General features: G+C 43.9%; 1 protein-coding gene across 2 annotated transcripts in view; it reads right to left on the bottom strand.

Annotated features, from left to right (window-relative positions):
- Nucleotides 1-719: 719 nt before the first annotated feature.
- Nucleotides 720-19176, bottom strand: part of LOC144093335 (zinc finger MIZ domain-containing protein 1-like) — a 64824-nt gene continuing 46367 nt past the window's right edge. The window contains exons 5-24 of one of the 2 annotated variants that reach the window (XM_077626745.1): nt 18274-18379; nt 13683-13718; nt 8395-8530; nt 8192-8306; nt 7892-8109; nt 7612-7813; nt 7260-7535; nt 6996-7178; nt 6842-6919; nt 6590-6758; nt 6363-6504; nt 5493-5703; nt 5310-5415; nt 5078-5238; nt 4919-4986; nt 4759-4827; nt 4433-4668; nt 4212-4369; nt 3859-4125; nt 720-3347 (exon numbers count right to left, since the gene is read on the bottom strand). In XM_077626745.1, the coding sequence (XP_077482871.1) occupies nt 3240-3347; nt 3859-4125; nt 4212-4369; nt 4433-4668; nt 4759-4827; nt 4919-4986; nt 5078-5238; nt 5310-5415; nt 5493-5703; nt 6363-6504; nt 6590-6758; nt 6842-6919; nt 6996-7178; nt 7260-7535; nt 7612-7813; nt 7892-8109; nt 8192-8306; nt 8395-8530; nt 13683-13718; nt 18274-18379 (3045 nt within the window). In that variant the 3' untranslated portion in view covers nt 720-3239. The remainder of the gene's footprint in view (nt 3348-3858; nt 4126-4211; nt 4370-4432; nt 4669-4758; nt 4828-4918; nt 4987-5077; nt 5239-5309; nt 5416-5492; nt 5704-6362; nt 6505-6589; nt 6759-6841; nt 6920-6995; nt 7179-7259; nt 7536-7611; nt 7814-7891; nt 8110-8191; nt 8307-8394; nt 8531-13682; nt 13719-18273; nt 18380-19176) is intronic. The other variant, XM_077626746.1, reaches the window with a different exon arrangement.

Below are 19176 nucleotides of genomic sequence, written 5' to 3'. Positions count from 1 at the left end.
TTTTGGATCTAATTTTTGACATCCCATAGATCTATACTAATTATTCTCATGAATGTTAGGAGTTAAATCAGTAGTTAGTGTGCTCAGCCTCACACCCTCACAACTCTGGTAGTGTGGGTTCAAATATTGTCCTGGGATTACTAGGTGTTGTAAAATCTTATATTTCTAGGGGAATTAACTCAATTGTTAAAGTGCTCGCTTTGCATGTGAGAAAGCAGTGGGATCTCTAATATACACACATTTTAGAAGATGATTGTGGCCTCGGGTGTTATTTCGCTCAGCCTTGCACCCTGGGGCTCTGGCAGAGCTGGTTCAAATCCCAGTCGGTCCTGTGTGACAGCTTGAAGCAGTGACCAGTCACACAGGACCGACTGGGATTTGAACCCATGCTGCCAGATGCATGAGAGAGCAAGCCTGAGTGTACTAACCACCTAGGCCACGGGCCCCCTCTTCAAATGGTGAATATTAGCGTTCCCACTGCTTCTCACATGCTAAGCGAGCACTTGAGTTCATTTTCCGTCGTAACATAAGAGTTTACAGCACCTGGTTTTCCTAGGCAGGGATTCAAACCCACGCTACCAGAGCTGTGAGGGCGCAAGGCTAAACGCACTAACTACTGAGCTAATTCCCCATGTTAACATAAGTACTTTTATGAAATGTGATACCCATGGCTAAATTTTACCTTTAAGAAAAAAACAAATAAAAAAACAAAGACCAAGTATGATCTGAATACATATTTATTAGATAAATATGAGGGTGTCACATGGTCTAACTACATACAGCTCTGCAAGGTTAAAAAAAACAAAACAAAAAATATTTTCCGAGCAGTATGAAATGATTGTACATACTACAATGTACAAACACAGACAGTGACTTGTCCATGATATAAAAAAATGTGAATTTACTTACAATCTTTTGGACCACTTTTTTTTAGTATACAAATGACAGACAAAAACACGTAGTACAACACAGACAGTCCCAAAAAAGGAAGGAGGGGGCATCAAACTAACAATCTTCCACTTCCAGTAGAGGGGTTGCAAGCTTTTTTTTATTATTCGGAGGAAACAATGCACATTCCCAGGGAACATGAATACATTTCTGTTCACGTCTCTATTCATTTACATATATATATTTACAAACATCCTTAGGACACGTGACCTTGCTTTAACCTGGATATTATTTCCAGGCAGTCTTTTCTTGCTTTATTTTGAGCTTTTGAACAAGACCTTTTAATGTTGATTGTGCAACTACACAAAAGTGGCTCACCTGTATGTTTGGAAAAGAATGAATTGACCCCATGTTTGAATTCAGACAGTATTGGGGTACAAAAGAAAATGTGGCAGTGTATTTTCGAACTAGAAAATGTGATGATGTAAATAAGATAATGAGACAAATTTGCTTCCCTGATTTAAAAAAACAAACAAAACAAGGGCTGAAATGTATAGATTTTTGATGGGGATAGTAACAATATGTCTAACACTGTGAATTTCTTCCAAATTTCACCGTATTAACAACGATACTTGCATTAGATTGAAAGTCAGCGAGAACATTAAAAAGATGTGAAAAGTACAAAATAAATGACAAAAAAAGATGGGCAAAACTTCAGTGAGCTAAATTTCTAGCCTTATGGATTTGTAAAATAAATTACAAGAAAAGTGAGATGTGATTTTTGATGGGGAGAGTAAGAATATGTCTAACACGGTGAATTTTTTCCACATTTCACCGTATCAACAACGATACTCGCATTAGATTGAAAGTCAGCGAGAACATTAAAAAGATGTGAAAAGTACAAAATAAATGACAAAAAAAGATGGGCAAAACTTCAGTGAGCTAAATTTCTAGCCTTATGGATTCGTAAAATAAGTTACAAGAAAAGTGAGATGTCTGAGGGTGTTAAAATGTGTTTGGAAAGGAGGCATAAATTCACTAAAAAATAATTTAAAACAGGCCACAGTAAGAGACATTGTTTTCTAGCCTTACAGATGAATACAAAAAATGTAATGAAATAAATTACCACAAAAAAAGTTGGACAGATGACATATGACAACAAAAAAGGTTAAAGGAAAACGTTTTAAAAAGATATTTATTCAAATATACGCTTGATATATCTGAAGTATACCACTGTGTTGATAATTAGGATTACACTGAACAACAGCAACAACCAAAAAAACTTCATTATCTCTGATAGGCTTCTGTGTTTTAAAAATATTGCTGTATGATCAAACAGACATAAAATAACTTAAAACATTTTGGGCGGCCAAGTGTGGGTGGTTAACGTGAGGAGGATTACGGAGCACAACGGACAAAGCCTTTTTTTTCTGTTTCTTCATCGACACGATAGAAAAATATTCACAATAATATTTACAATCACGATAGCATTTCTTAGAAAATAATACATTTGCATACTTGACAGCACTCTTCTGCTTCAAACAGTTGCAGGCGAGCAAATGTGGCACAAATACTGCGTTTATCAATCCACGCTGCTGTGGATGATCAACTATGCCTTAAACATACACGCGCGCACACACACATTCTCGCCTTTCCGACTTTGGTGAGCAGTTTCCCAAAAAATGAATATGTTTCAATTAGGCAGCGACAAAACAACGGACAAAAGGGTAAAAAAAAAAAATCCAGTAAATGGATAAACTCACCCATTTCAGCAACGTCCCTTCCAGGTTAGTGTTCTGTTAAATCCAACAAATATACATGGAACCTGTTGGCTTGGCACACTTTGCACATTGTTGGGGAGGATATGGTGAAAAAAGTTTGTTTTTAAAGAGTTTTTTTAAAGAGGGGGTGACGTCCAGAAGATTTGGACATGAATCCCCGTCAAAAAAAGGATTATGTGTGAATAATAATCATCTGAAGGGTACGTGGGAAAACACTTTGTACTTGCGCGCACATGAAATGTATATAAATATATTTGTAGAGACTTAATTACATATCGAAATAAGGCTAACATAGCACAAAGTGTAAAAAGCGAAGCTATGTTCGCTTTGTGAATTTTGACAAAAATGATCTTGTGCTTTTAAAATGATACGTGACAGAAATGAGAGACGCCTTGATCCGATTCTAAAGATGATGAATGCTACAAGTGGATGCGTGTGGAGTCAAATAAAAAAGAGAAATGGATAGCTGCACAGTTCCAAAGTTACCTTCTGCTGTGTCGTTTCTGAAGTGAAACTATACAAGAGGAAGAAGAGAAGGGGAGTGCATCTTTGTTGTGTTTTGTCAAGTTCTCAGTTGTTTTCGAAGAGCGACAGGAGGTCGTCGTTGCTATTGCTGGGGAGGTCCGGGGGGTCTAAGTAGGACAAAAGCTCGTCCGGGTTAGCCAGCTCTGGAAGAAGCTGCAGCGGCAGGGGAAAAAATGGAAGAAAGTCTTTAACAACCGAGACCCTGTTGCAAAAGTTTGTGCACCCCGGCCACCGTGTGCGGTCGTTTAGTCGCCGGTCTTTTGGTCGCCGTCTTTTGGTCACCCGGACCCAAACAACGGGCGACCAAAAGACCGGCGACAAAACAAGGTAAAACAACGCATCAATAAAAGCCAACAATGGCCCTGAGCAGTTTCACTGAGCGGACGTGTGTGTGTATAAGAGTTTGTATGTACATGCGTTGTCCCTTTAAGAAGCTACGTCAGTCAGGGTCTTAACAAGTTCTCCAACAAAACACAATAAAAGTACGGGAAATTTGGAGCTTTTCTTCAGCCTAATAATTAATAGGGCATTAAGTATGACTAAATAATAATTCGCAGTTTGTATTTAGGGAATTTGAGCAACGATTTAAATGGTAATTATCAATAACCTTCCGGGCGACCAAAAGACCGACGACCAAAAGACCGAGTACCCCCCGGCCACTCACGTCTAAGGAAGGCTCCGGCATGTCCGACCCGGCTTGGCCGTCCAGACCGCTGGAGGTGTTGAACGGCAGGTCGCCGTGCGGGTGGCTGTTCGGACCGGGTTGTTGCTGTTGAGGGGGAGGGGGCGGGGCTTGCCGCGAAGGTGGCGGGGGCCCGCTGTGGTGGAGCTGCTGCGGCTGGTGCCCCGATTGGCCGCCCGGATGCGGCGAGCCGTGGATGCCCGGCTGCAATGTGCCGTGGGGCGGCTCGTTTACGGAAGAGTGAGGTATCTGCAAAAAAACGGAAGAAAAAAAAAAGCGTGTGGCAAGAACGTGGAAGCTAAAAGTTTGCGTGGAATCGTCAACGGGCAACTCACCGATTCGGGCATGCTGTGGGAAAGCGGCTTGTCGGCGCTCATCAGGTTGTTAGGCATGTCGGGCGGATGCGAGAGTTGGGGTCCGTGCATGAAGTCGTTGACGGATGTCGCGCCCGGCGTTCCGTGAGGAAACTCAAAGTTGCCGTGGTAACTGTTGCCTGGAAACAACGAAAAGATTAATCACCTTTCCCCCTGGCTGGAGCCCTTTGTGGACGCCGTACCTTGACCGCCGTATTCGCCGCTGTTGACCCCTTGCTGCGATGGGTACGGCGAGGGTCCGGGGCCCAGCTGGGCGATCATGTCAGTGACGTTAGGCATGATCATCTGGCTCGGGCTCATGGTCTTGAAGCGCTTGGCAAGAGGCCCGTCCGGGTCCTCCTTGATGTGGATCTCTGACTTGATGGCCACTGGGCGCCAACTGCACGTCGGGTCGATGGTCACCTCCTCAAACTCGGAACTGAGCACGCAAAGACGACTTCGTTTACCGTTTTCCATTATGATTGTGGTAATGTCATGTTTACAGGCCATAAGTGTAAGTATGACTTACTTCTGAATAGCATTCAAAATGCCCCACATGTACTGGTCCACTTCGAGGCCTTCTAATAATGCAGTTTTACTGAGAAAAGAGCCGAAAAGAATCCCATGGTGAAAAAGTCATTCACCCTACATAAACTAATCCATTAGCCGTTTTTTAAACGTAAACGTACTTGCATACAGGACATCGCCACGTGCCTCGCTCGCAGTTCAGTTGGAGATACGATTCCAAATCGAAACACTGAAAGAAGTAGACCGTTACCGATTTGTTTTTGTTTTTTGGCCTTATTTATTACGACAGCGCAACTTTTCAAACGTTCTGCTGGGTGTACCTGCACATGCTTGCAGTCGTGGCCCCTGGCGGGCAGCTGTATTCGCCGGAAGGTGATGGGACATTTAAGCGAGACCTTGATGGCCGTCTGCTCCACGCCGTCCTCGCCGTTGAGGGCAGCGTTTCCCGACGACGACGCCACGCTGCTGAAGTTCCTCTTGACTGTGAATTAAGGAAGGAAATGTATTTTTTAAATGTCCGCAATTAAGCCTCGTTAAGGGTTTGCCTTGTACCTTTGGTGATGCAGTGCTCGGCCGGTAATAGCCTCTTCTTCAGCAAACCTTGGAGAACGGAGCGGACCGAAGGCCTGTGGACCAGCTGGAGCACGAACAAATGCGACTGTGGGAGGAAACGCTGCAAGTTAGGTACCTTAAAGTAAATTGGAAACTTTTCAAAACTTGAGTTGTTGCGCTCACACAACAGCAGGCTGTGACGGTGATCTGGATGGTGTTTCTGCCAGGTTGGCAGACATGCTTCAGGTGCAAGGGTTTGTGGGAGGTTTTGTTGTCACCACGCTCGATGGTGAGCGGTGTGGCGTTGACGCTGACTTGCACCGACGCAGGCCAGTTGGTGTTCATCTGCCGGTCCTCGTGGTGGTAGCACTTGAACTGGAGCTCCAGGTCTGACCTGGAAACAGCAAAGGAACATTCCCAGATCGGTGTAAGTCTACTTCTTCCACAAAGGCTTGGACCAAGGGGTGTCAGACTCGGGTTGGTTCGCGGGCCGCGTTAACGTCAACTTGATTTCATGTGGGCCAGACCATTTTAGATATAATATTTAGATTTTTTTAAATAAATGGATTAAAAGAACTGGACTAAAAGCCCTGAATATTCAGTTTTTTTTATAGATCTAAAGCAATGTTTATTGTAGCTTTTTTATATATTTTTAGATTTTACAAAATGATTTTTGAACTAAAAACACAGAAAAAAAATGATTAAAAAATTACAATTATTGATTTAAAAGGGGGAAAATCAGGAAATTTAATATACATCTATACGCTTCATTTTAATTTGATCCTAAAACAGAAAGTCGGCACTCATGATTTACTTTCCCGGGCCACACAAAATGATGCGGCGGGTCAGATTTGGCCCCCGGGCCGCCACTTTGACACGTGCCTTAGACCATGGCTGTCCAAACGATGTGCATGCACATGCACGCGCGTGAAATTTTGCGTGTTGCTTGGCCGTGAAAGGCTAGGCGATTTGCACTAATTCCATAGAAAATGAATAGAACGCAAGACGCGTCGCCCATTAGACGGACTGTCTTTGCAGATGGTGAGATCTTACCTCCACATAAGTGTCTGGTGGACTGAGGGTCGCAAATGGAAGACGTGATTGCTGACTGCCAGGTTATGCTCTAACCGGAAGGGCTCCAAGACCACCCCATCTCTGACCGGGAAGGTGAGGCGCAGTTCCTCGGTGTGGTTGCCTATGGAAATGACGAGCAGAGTGAGGGAGGGGCTTGTTGCATCACTTTAAGGAGCAAACATGGGCTCGAGATTGAAGTTACTGACCAGGCAGTGGAGGAAGAGCGGTAATATTTGGCTTGATGTCAGGCGGAAATGGCGGCTTGACATCTTGTGTGGGAGATAAATATGGAGGGATGTTGCTTCCTGGGGTCATTGGGGGGGTGGGATTGCCAGGTACTGGGGAGTGGGGGTAGTTGCCCATTGGTCTGGGTGGCTGTATGGATTCATATGTGAGCATTTAAAACCAAAGCGGAGGACTTGTAAGCTGAAAACTAACAAGCGAGAGTGTGGACTTACCCCGTTTATATTACCCTGGCTGTATTGATAAGCACTTCCAGAGAAGTTGGTGGTTTGGCCATTAAAAGGGGGCTCTTGCTGTAGTTATCGGAAGAAATGACGCAACAATATTAGAATATTGACATGACAGCAATGTAACATTGAGGTGACATACTTTATAATACTGGCCCATGGGGCCACTGGGTGGCGGATACTGGGACTGCAGCTGCTGTCCCGGCATTCGTTGTCCCGGGTAGTTGCTGGACGGCAGCGGTCGGGAAGTGTTGGGGGTCGGGTACGGGCCTTGCTGGTTGGGGAACTGGTTGTTTGGTCCGTATTGCTGCCCCCCGTAGTTAGGCTGGGAAATAGGAAGTAATTCAGCAAGGGGCAGAAAAGTTGCATTGAAGAATATCGCTGTGATGCAGTCAAGTACACTCACCTCCCCTGGGTACGGTCGTTTCATTCCTTGCATCGGCATGCCTTGGGGCCGGGGTCCCGCGTACCCTTGCTGGGGAATCCTTTGGCCGTGACCTCCAAATGGTCCCATACTTTGACCCCTGGGCTGATTCATCCCCATCGGCGGGCCGCTCATGTTGGATGCGTTCATGCCTGAGCCCATGTTGCCAGGGATGGATTGGGGTCCACGTGGTCCATGCTGGTTCATGAACTGGCTATTGTAGCCCTGGTTGGGTCCCATTTGGAAAGAGGAACTCATCTGGAAGACAAAATAGGATCGGTGTAGGAAAATGGGCCATGGGGGAGGGAAACACTTTTGCTGAAGTTAATCTTACAGGTCCGTATTGATTCATGTCCTTGTTTTGAGTCTCCTGGAGAGCGGCTACGGTGGCAGTGGCGGTGGCGGTCGCCGTGGCCGCGGCGGCTGCAACAGCGGCTGCTGCCGCGGCGGCGGCGGGCTGGGTGAAGTCCGACGGGGGACGTGAGTGTGGAGGCATGCCCATGCTTCCAGGGCCAGGGTTTGGTCCTCCGGGGTAGCTTTTAAGAAAAAAGGAACGTAGTACAGTGTTATCGTGACTCACGAGTTGGTCGGTTTGCAGGTTTTTAATAACTTACTTGCCACCAAAGCCCCCTCCGCCAGGGTAGTTGGGTCTCCCGTACATGCCCTGCTGCATGTAGGCCTGGTTGGCATTGCCTTTGCTGTTGAACTGCTGCTGAGGATTGCCGAACTGAGAAGGGTTCATACCGGGAGTGTTACCAGACATTCCCGAAGACATCGGGGTGCCACCCGGGTTCATGGGATTATTGTTGTTGGTCATGGGATTCCCCAAAACCTGTCGCGAATGAAGCGGACACAAGTTCAGGATGGATTGGTCACTACTGGTTCGCAAAAACCATGGCGGGTCGCATTCTAACCTGGCTCTGCGATGTGTTGGTAACACCCCAGACGGTGGTCACCACCGATAGAGAACCTGGGGGCTGATTGGTGTTCTGCTGCCAGGGAACCGAGTCGTAGTTAAAAGACCCATCTCTGAGGGAGGAGAAATCAAATAATTCACTTTCAGCGAAATTGCTGCCATGTGCCATCACGTCTGTTCAAATGAAATGGGAACACTGACCCGTGCGAAAGACCTGGCTTCATGGAGCTCATGGGAGGCTGCATGGGCACTTTTCCCGGGGGCTCGTTCTGTCGGTTTTTCTGGTGGCGCAGCAGCAGGAGGCGTCCCAGTTCCTCGCACCACGAGGACAAAAGAGCTGAAAGAAAATGCAAGCAGAAGTGCTTTGGTTGGTTTCCCCATTATTCTAAATCAGCAGTACACCTTTGTTGATTAATGTCTTAAATTGAGTTAGGAGCTTGGTCATGGAACAAGTGAACCCCCTCAAATGTTACGAGACGATCAATTCGAATAAAGCTGGTAACTGCTGCAGTGGAAGCATCCTGTCATATCTGCCCTTGCCCACTAGGACTCCCTCTAAGCCTGCAGTTTGTGCCTTTCAAGGCTGTCTTTTTCATCTGCAGTGTGAACACACTCACTTTTTCCTGTCTCTCTCCCTTTCCCTGCTGTATAATAGCCTCTCGATGACATCGGAAACAAAACATGGATGTGACCACCTCCCTCTGGAGATCCACATTTCTACTCTGAGAGGGGTCATTACTTAAAAGGCACATATAGCATGTCATGTTCTAAGGTACAGAGTGGACACAGGGTTGGCTTTGGACTAATGGGGCTGACAGGAACAAACATCAGAGCCACCCGGCGCAAATATGGCAACCAAGCGACCGCAAATGAGTTCAGTAGAGGGAAGAAAAAGAGCAGTTCATACACAAATAGGACACAAGACGCCACCAGATGCGAAAATGGCAGCTACACAAAGTACCAGAAGCCTGACTCTCACCTCCAGGAATACATTTGTTGTTTCAACTTCTGAGCACTTTACAACTTCAAACTACAGCAATCAAGAAGGCGACTATGATTCAAATTTCAAACTGCTGTGCCGGTTTTGTCAAAAACTCTTTTCTACAGCGCACTTCAAAAGAAAAACCCGATTTTTCTCACTGCAGGGATTCCACAAAAAGGTTTAATTAAAACGAACGAGCTCCTAACGGGAGATGTATGACTTAAGCACTGGAGTGTTTTTACACACTTTGGAAGGAGAGTTTTCATTCTCACTCAAGAGTTTGGCCTTCCGCCAGCGTGTAACAGCTCAATTAGATCTCATTACTCACCAGCAAACTAAAGTGGTGACTGAGAGTAGTCATGTTATATGTCCAAACGGCACACTAAGTCATTGCCTGCCATTCGCGGCGATAAACGTTGGCGAATTGCCATTCAAAATAGATGTAACATTTATTGCCGTCAATGGCAATGAGTTCAACACACTGCTTTAAATGTGAAATTTTGTTGTCAGGATTCGTCCTTCCTCAATTCATAGCGTTCAAGTTAAAGATAAACAAATACAAATAAATAAGATCTCATTGCTTTGTGTACTGAAGACCTCAGGATGAAATCCTTTAAATCCAATTCTTTGTGACATTGTCTTAAAGGGGTTTAGTGGATAATAAATCTAGGTGACATGTCATTTTCACTGTTTGAAAAGTATTCTAATGAATTTATGTGTGATGTCTTAAAAGGGATTTACGCAAATGAAACTTTGTCATGACGGAAACGATGATCGACGAGATGCCGCATGAGAAAATGCCGTTTACATTCATCAGGTTCAGTTTGAAAAGTCAGTAAATGGCTCTTGGCTTGTTATTTTTTTGCTTTCCCCCTGAATCTTGCTTCTAAGCATTGGCAAAAATATCCTCCATCTGTTGTAGTCTCTTGGGTGTGAAATAGTAGACTCAAACGCAATGAAAAGCGACAAATCTGGTAGTCCTCGACCCCAATACTATTATTAAAGAACAGGTCAAAAAATTGGGCAAACTGCAGTAGCAACAAGTTTGCTGCTTAAAAAAGACCAAAACAAAACAAAACTATACAAAAACCAAAAAAACGCTCCACAGGTTCAAGAGTGTTTCCTGCAGTCGATCCATAATGTTTGGCTTATTTTACCTCCTTGGTGGTCCGCGTTCCCTGTAATGAAAGGCAGACCCCGATCGCCTCTCACAGCTGGTCCCAGGGGCTCAGGCCCCTCCCACATTGCTATTCTGGCGCTCAGCTGTGCAGCCTGACGAGCTCGGGGAACTAGATGAGTGGGTTCACCTTGCCTCTCGCGCCCTTGCTGTCACCGGGCCCGCCGGGAGACATGACAAACGACATGCACCTTGTCTCGTCTGCTGGAAAATTTCAGCGCACGGCCAGGTCTTTTGTCACAAAATGGCTTCTACATTTGCATTAGGGTCCACGGAGCAAGACGATGGCCTGGGTGACATCATCTGACTCTAATCAAGGGGGTACTTCTAGGAGATAAAGCAGGTCACGACGCCCTGACACCCCTCTTCCCCCCCACGCATGGCCCACTACAACACAAACAAATAAAGCACCTTCGGTCAACACCTTGAACAAGCAAGACCAAAGGAGAACAAGTGATGAGTTTGCAACAGCACAAAGCCGGCGTTGGTCTCCTGCCGGCTTCCACTCAATTAAAGGAAGTCCCAGGAGCCGCAGTGTCCCCGGTTACTCGAGGAGCTTAAGAAGATTCCTGGATTTACAGCGTGATAAATGCGACTGCTCGGTTGCTATGACGTTGGCTTTCAAAGCTGTTCTTGTGTCAACTTTCCTGCACTGAGTCTTTGTCTCGCCCAGAACTCCACAATCTCAATTTTCCTGCAGCAGCTCTTACGAAAGGATTCTGGCATAATCCACCATTGCCTACTCCAAACTCAAGGGTCATAGCTACTAGACTAAACATTTTACAACATATACTCCACAGTCTCCCCTTGGATAAAGTATTTCTCCAAATAAACCATGGAGGCGCTCGTCCTTATAACATTTGAGGAGCAAATGCTACTAAATACGGCAAAAAATCAACACAATGTTATGCTCCTCATTCTCTACTTTGCTGCAACAGACCCGAGTATTTTTTTTCCATTAAATGTGTCTGACATAAATCAAACATAGTCAAGTATGTCCAACATTTTGGGAGTAAACTGCTATATAAGTTATTTTTTAAAGCTCCATATTCTCCCTTTTGTCGCAAAAGTCTCTTTTCAGATCAAATGTTATCATTATAAACCTCAGAGAGTCAAGCGTGTCACCTGTAACATTTATAGCCGTATTCATGTTAAAAATCAGCACAATTTTTGCTGCAACAGTTGTTAGTCTCCTTTTGGATATACTAATAACTTGACATAATCACTATATCGGTTTACTGCAGCGGTCCTTAGTCTCCTCTTGGATAAAATATTTTATGTAAACCACAGCAGGTCATGGTAGCTAACATTTATAGACTGTAAATGCATTCAAATGCATTCAGATCATGTATCATCTCATGTTCATGGAGACATACGACAACAAAAGCGATATTAGTGACCATAATCTCTTTTTGGCACAGGCAAATCTCCTCGTTAAAACCTGAGCACAGCATTTGGAGCTCCCATAAAACAAGTAGGTGGGCATCTCTAGTATTTGGTGTCCCCTGCTGAGAAATAATTCCTAGCGTGTTAAATGCAAACGGAGACCAACCTCAGGCAATCTTCAGTCTGTTACTCTACTCTAAGCTGATTGTAGGCAAACCTGCATCTTGAAATGGTTAAGCTGACCAAAGGAACCTGCAGGATAAGGATAATGTGAAGTACTATCTGATCAACAGGCTTGGTTTGGTATAAATTATGCACAAATGCTCCGTTTGAAGTACCATCGTGGATGAGACTAGGACATCTCGGAACGTACTGTTTTGCCTTTTATAGCTTTAAGTTTCGTCTTCAACTTTAATCCCGAAAGGATATGAGCATGTAACAATAAAGTCACCTAAAAAAAGAACAAAAAATGACTTGTTTTTATCGTAAAATTGGTAGGAGAACTGAGGAGCAACTGCCCCCAAAGCAGACTTTCCAGTGCCTCACCCCGAGCAACAGGCCGCCATTAAGCAAGGCCACAAGCGGTGTCGCGAGGCTAATTAGGCGAGACGCAGATGCGCTCGGCCCCGTGTCCGCCTGGGGGTGCTCGGCGCGTCTGGGCTCACCTGACACCCGTCCGCAGCGGGGGCCTGGGGGAGGTCAAAGACCATTGTCGGGGCCGGGTAACTCTCTGGGCTCATTAGAAACACCCATATGTGCGAGTGGTCGAGATTTGGAAGAAAAATCGGGATTAAAAAAACCATCCAGTGCCAAATACCAAGCACACTTACAACTCAAGACACTCTAATGGCATTCAAATGGCAAGGCACCAATTGTGCAATCATGTTTGTGGAGATTGTAGTCTCAGTTTCAAAGTTATTTGTCAAATACTGAGTTAACCAGAACAACCGGTTCTCTAATGCTTAGTCACTTTCCCGTTCTTTATACAATACAACACTATCCAGATAAAACAATATAAGCGCACATCACCAAAATAAATATGGTACTCGCTGAACTTGTGTGTGTGTTTGTTTGTTTTTTGCTTTTTGGGTGTTGCTCTCCATTTTTTCTTGTTCAAATGATTGAGATGGAATTTATTAAAAAATATTTATTATATATAAACAATTATACGCTGCTATAACAAGCGCTTGGATAGGTGGATGTATTTTCTTATTGAAATATCATTTAGTAATATCATTTCGTGTGTAATGATATATTTGAATCATAACTATTAGGCATGTTATCTTTAAGTGCAAAATATAATGTATGCTTTTTTCATTTTTAGCTCACATTTTGGAGGTATTTGTTTTGCCCTTCCGAGATAAGATTATCTATTAGTCTTAATATTTTTTTCATTTACTACTACAACTTCTAATAAATCAGTCGTCATTTTCTTAAGTTATGAATCCACTATTTTTCTACTGATACCGAAATGTGTTTTTTCTCATATATTGTTTAAAATGTTTAAGTTTAAACCGTTGACTGCACGCTATTGTCACAATCAGCTCTCCTTTCAGTTTGACTTGAGAAAATCACGTCACTAATAGTTAGAGAGAGACCCTTTACTTGTCCGCCTTAATAAATACACAAACTCATCAAAACAAATGAGAGCAGTACAGTTCAATTCCACATACAGCTTTCAATGCTTCGGATGAACCATGACGCAGGCAAAGGCAACGTGACATATGACATGCTCCATACTACTACAGCAAAAAAAATAAAAAAAATAAAAAAAATAAAAAAAGCAACACCGCAGCAGCCAAAGAATCCAAAAGCAAGGAAGCAGAATGATACTGGTAATGACATCATTCCACGCGACTAAACTGTACAGAATGGCGTGATGATGACGACGATAATGATGACAACTACGAAGGTTTCCTGCGCTGGGACACGCACAAGCAGTACCTGAGTCAGACTGACACCTCCTGCAGCAGTTGGTTTCTGTAGGGTTCAAATTTTACATTTTTACTAGGCTGCGCATACAAGCACGCAAACACACGCTAACTGAATATTGGTCAAATATTCCAATTTGATAGTATTTTTTAGTTAAACTGTTAAATGTATACATTAAATCTTTAATTCTATCCTTAAATCCAATTAAGTCGTGGCAAACTCTGCGATATCTACAAAAATATTGGTATCGTATAATAATCGTCATGAAAACGGTGAATTAAAAAGGTGTACTTTAAGTGTTTTTTTTTCAAGCACGGGTGTCAAAAGACGCAAGTCATGCCTGTAGAAAATTATTCCCTACGACTTCCTGCCACTGACGACGACAGACGTTCTATTTTGGCTTGAAGTCTGACAGCCATCGAAAACGCTAAAAACGGATCGTTGGCGAACATCGCCGTCGATGGCAGCCACTGAGTTCAAACTTGGTTCTGCGACCGCATCCCAAATTCCTCCGCCGCCTTGGCGACAATATCAGCGGGGTGAGGGGCAAAGCGATAAAATAGCGAAAGTCTGGCTGGAAACGGCGCCTCAAGTAGGTCAGCGTGACTCGGAGAAGATAATCAAGGCCATTTTGACCCCTTCTGCGCAAAGCGCAAGTGGGTCAAACGCGCCAGTCAGCTGTTGCGGCAATCACAAGGGTGGGCGGGCAGGCAGGCCCCGGAAGGCAACCGCGTCGTCGCGCTCCTTTTGCGGGGTTACCCGCTTATTATCAAGCCTCCCCTTTGTCGAAGGGAAAATAATTCTATCAGAAATATCCTGTCTGTGGGAAGTGACATGCTAGTGATGTTGTTGAAGTGTCATTCAAAAATAAAAGCCTTACCAAGAAGAAAATTTACTTTAAAAAAAAAAAACAAGGCAGATTATTGATGTTGATCTTCACCAAGATGTTAATCAATGTGTTTAACTTTCTTAAAAATAAGTCTTATGATTTAATTAGTACTTTCCTCATAGGCCAAACTTCTTGTGTTGCATTTAAAATCAAGTTTTCACAAATAAGTTGGACTTTCCTAAAATGAAGATAAGCATGAATCTACGTTTAAAAAAATACGTCGATATCGTATTTTTATAAGAATAAGTTGAGAAATTGAAGTTGGGCTTTTCCTGAATGAACCCCGCTGACGTTACACTTCCCTAAAACAGAGCCAACTATTACTGTCACACTTTACTGAAAAGAGAAACTACTACCATGGGCCCTTTTCTCCAACCAATACAAACTCACATTGCCCTTTCCGAAAACAAAACATTGCCTCTGCACGACTTAATTGACAGTCACCTGCAAACCAATCCCATGTCATTTTCACTATCCCCTAGCATTTTCCTGCCACCGAGAGAGGGCGGTCTAAAAACTCGCCCCCCAGACAAACACCGGTCTATTTGCAACCCCCGAAAACAGGAGTTGACAAAGGGGGGACGTCTCTGCCGCCTTTTCATCTCCGCTCCGGTGACGCCGGCAACTCATTTAAAGCCCCTTTCCCTCCTTTTCTCCATCACATTGTTGCTCAACATCCCCCCCTCCTACCACCACCTCGTTTCCCTGAGCGTCTCGGGGCAGTGCCTCCTCTCCCTCTCCCTCTCCCTCTCTCCCTCTCTCCCTCTCTCACTCCCGGCGTGTCCAGTGACTGGCTGCACAATGCACATCCATTATTCATGGTTGGCTGGCTAAGGCAACGCCAATCACAGATGGAGCCGTTGCTATACTTGCCACCGGCTCCCGTGCACAGAAAATACCCCAGAGAGGACCCTGGAGGGAACAACGCGGCGCAGGAGAAATAACCAACAGGAGAGAGGAGCCATGTTTGTAGTCCAAGGAGAGGGGGTGAGGGGGTCTCCCAAATGATTCCACCAAAGCAGTTGAAGGCTTCAAGACAAGGAAGGAAGAAGGAGAGAGTCAAGAGAATGCTTATCTCCTCACCTCGGTATTGATGTGGCTTCCTTTTTTCTGTCTAGTGATCCATTGCACGCTCTCCCGATACACACATCCCCTCTCACTCACACATACACACTCAATACACCAGCAGACACTTCTCGCCAGCAGGCAGGCGGGCGGGCGGGAGGGGAGGCAAAAGCAGGCTAGGGGAGGGGAAGAAGGAGAAAAGGAAGGGAAAAAAAAAATGCAGCCAGCTCACATTTCAAACTTGCAAAGAGAGGGGGTGGTGCCTAATGTGCGAGACGGTCTGTGCCTTGGCCTTGCTCCAGTTAAACAACCCCCCCCCATCCCCAAGTCCCATTCCCTTAAAAAAAAGCAACATTTAACCGGAAAAAAATGATAATGACTCTTCTTCGCGGCCGACTTCATCCAGCAAAATAGTCATAAAAAGAGCCGTGTATAGGGAAAGAGCGTGCTCCTGTTGAGCAAAAGGGGAGGAGTCAATTAGAGCTTAAGAGCCTTGGATAAAAATAATTACACTAGAAAAATAATAACACTTCTAGCAACATGTACACAAGCAAGCCCCCGAGGCGTCAAATGTCATATGAGCGTTTGCTTTGTCGTAACGCAAGCGTGTTTTCAAAACAAGGGTTTAATGAGGTAGACTCGTTCTCGGTTAAGTGCAAATTAATTTTCATGCAAAGCGATCACCTCCTCGCCTACTGTTGCTAGAAATGAGATTGTCTCTCTTCCTAAAGCTTTTATTTGTTGTTGATTTAGTTTCCTGTATTTGTTTTAGCTTTAACCCGGGAGCAATATGTTAAAGCTTTAATAGCGATATATAAACTGCATGTACACTGTATTATAATGATGTCAAAATTCAATGTTAACTTTTCATTGTTATCTCTAATGGCATGACTTATCTGAACTGACAATAAGTGAATTGCACCAAGCATTGGTAGACTTAAGTAATATTCTCTTTTGCTTGTAATTGAACATAGATAGCACTTTAATCTCCATAAACCTGTTACACATATTATATTAATACCATTTAATTTCGTAGAAGAGGAAAAAGTGAGATGTATAACTTAGAAATTGTCCCACTAATTCTTACAATGACTGGTTAAATCTTTCCTTTTAAATTTTTAAATCATTGACAAATGGCAATTGGCACTCTAATCAACACAAACCTGTTAAACATTATTTGAAAAAAAACAGTGCGCTATACATTTCCAAGTTATAAAAAAAAAAATCGCACATGCGTATTGATTTGACTCCCTGTAACCTTAATTAAAGTTGTATTAAACTGAAATGCCATTAATGGCCTTCATTTGATAGTTTTGACCCACAATAAGCATTAAAGTAGTTTCCCTTCACGATCACGCCATGCTTTTCCGTTACAATAACCATCAGAAACCCCAATTTTTCCATCCCAACCAGGTATCTGTGCGACGGGGAGTCGTCAGCTTTGACAAACAATCGGAGGTTGTTCGGCGAGAAAGACAAACGCGCCTCAGCCCGACCAATTACCTCGCTGAAAAGCATGTTTACCCGCCCCGTTTGTACCAAACTTTGTCCTCCCTATACCCCCCTTGTCCTTTCACTCTTCAGAAGCCAGGAATTCCAAGAGCCTGTTGAGGCGCAAACAATTGGGAGTGTACCACTCGTGGTAAAAAAAGAAAAAGAAATAGTCATTAACCCAGCAACATATTTTATTGGTCATGGACCTCAAATGAAGGTATTCCGAGTATTACTCTGTAATGATGATGCGCTGGTTGTGTTCATCCCCCGCCCCCATCCTTTGATGTGATGCCCCCCACGTAATCAGGGATTAATAGAACGGGCTAATCTCGCTGACAAAGAGGTCACTACTAGCACCCATCCCCCCCTGACCGCCCCGGTGCATTGTGGGGCCTCCCCCCTCTCGCTCCCTTCCCCTGAGTGTATCCATTCAAGCTATCAGTTCAACTCACTAAATTACACCGTGGCCTTTTCTCGTCTTGTCAAGCGCGGCTCCATTCAACAGTAAAAAGCAATTACGCTTAAGTATGACACGCATATCGGGGTGAAAAAAAGCGGCCGCTTTGTCACCGATTAAATCAAGTTTTCGCCTCCATCGCCGTTTATTTCCACGAGTTCTGCACATCCAAGCACCAAAAGATGCACTGGAATGAGCTTTTTCTTAATGAACAAAAGGTGCGAGTATTGATTTTTCCAGCCTTTACATTACCGATTGATCCCGACGACCTGACGGAATTGCAACCGAACCTAGAAGCTGATTAACTTACCAGGTTTTATGTCCAGAAGATTCATTTTTAGTCAAAGAAAACCAAGCTTATTGATTGAGTTTCATTGCTGATGGCCCTCAAAGAAAGCAAACTGTACTCTGGAGGGGGTGGGGAGGGGGGAATTTCGGACACCCCTGCCGTTTTTGTTGAGCCACGTTTCAGGCCCCGGGTCATGTGACTACGGTCGCTCGGCAACGGCTCCGCTGGGTGTCAAGGGGACGGGTTCTGGCCCCGGGGCCTTGCGGGGGGAGAACCCTTGAAGGGCCGTGGTGAAGGCACCTTAACAACCCCCTTGGCGACGGCCTCCCGAAAATGTGTTTTTGGAATGCGAGAAGAAGACCCCGGAGAAAAGCCACGCAAGCATGGACGGGGGGGGGTCGCGTCTCACCTGCAGACTTTGGTGTGAACTTGTCGCGGTTGGCAGCGCACACGGCGAGCAGTCGGTAGCCGAGGTCCAAGTCGAAGCCCTGTTGTGCCGCCACGCGGCTAACCACCTAGGCGAGGAGCAAGAAATATGCTTCATAAGCGGACTGAAATATGGGGTCATTTGTGGGAAATTTTCATTTGGTGTATTAGGATTTGATAGATGATTAATGGCCGATTAGTCAAATGTTATTTATGTCGCCAGGCTTTGCAGTTTAGCTCGGAATGGGCATTGGAACCAAAAAGTATGCGGTGAGAAGGCCGATATGATGTAACTGTACCATTGTTTTCCAATGCAAATGCTGACGTTTGCAAATATATAAATATGATTCATTACGAAGATAATCAAACGCTTTCATCAAGGACTACTTGACTTGAAATAAGGTTCCCCCCCAATTAATAAAAACATGAACATATTTTATAAATAGAAAATACATTAAAAAATATATATATTTTGTTCTTTTTGTGTATTTAAAATATACAGTTGAAAAAACAAATTGTGATTTTTTTGTTTTAAATGAAAAAATAAATGGAGAAAAAATTAAATTAGAAAATAATAAATAGCTCAAAAAAATAAAGAAGGTACTTTATCACAGTATTTAATCTTTTTTTTAGCATTGTTTACATTAAAAATAATAACAAATTGAACTAAAGTGTTCCCTTGATTTTATTATTTGCGTTATATAATATTAAGAAGCTCAAAAAAAGAGGATTTGGACCACCTAACATCAACAGTGTCTCTAAACAAATAATATAGTAAAAAAATAGTGCATTAGTTTGATAATCCAAATATTGTCGACTAAGCTTTAGGTGAAATTTAAGACCTTTTTAAGATCACTTTCATAACAATTTCAACGTCAACTCCAAA

This window comes from Stigmatopora argus, chromosome 18 (assembly GCF_051989625.1).
Source record: "Stigmatopora argus isolate UIUO_Sarg chromosome 18, RoL_Sarg_1.0, whole genome shotgun sequence".
Taxonomy (NCBI): Eukaryota; Metazoa; Chordata; class Actinopteri; order Syngnathiformes; family Syngnathidae; genus Stigmatopora; species Stigmatopora argus.
This window is presented reverse-complemented; position numbering and strand designations above follow the sequence as displayed.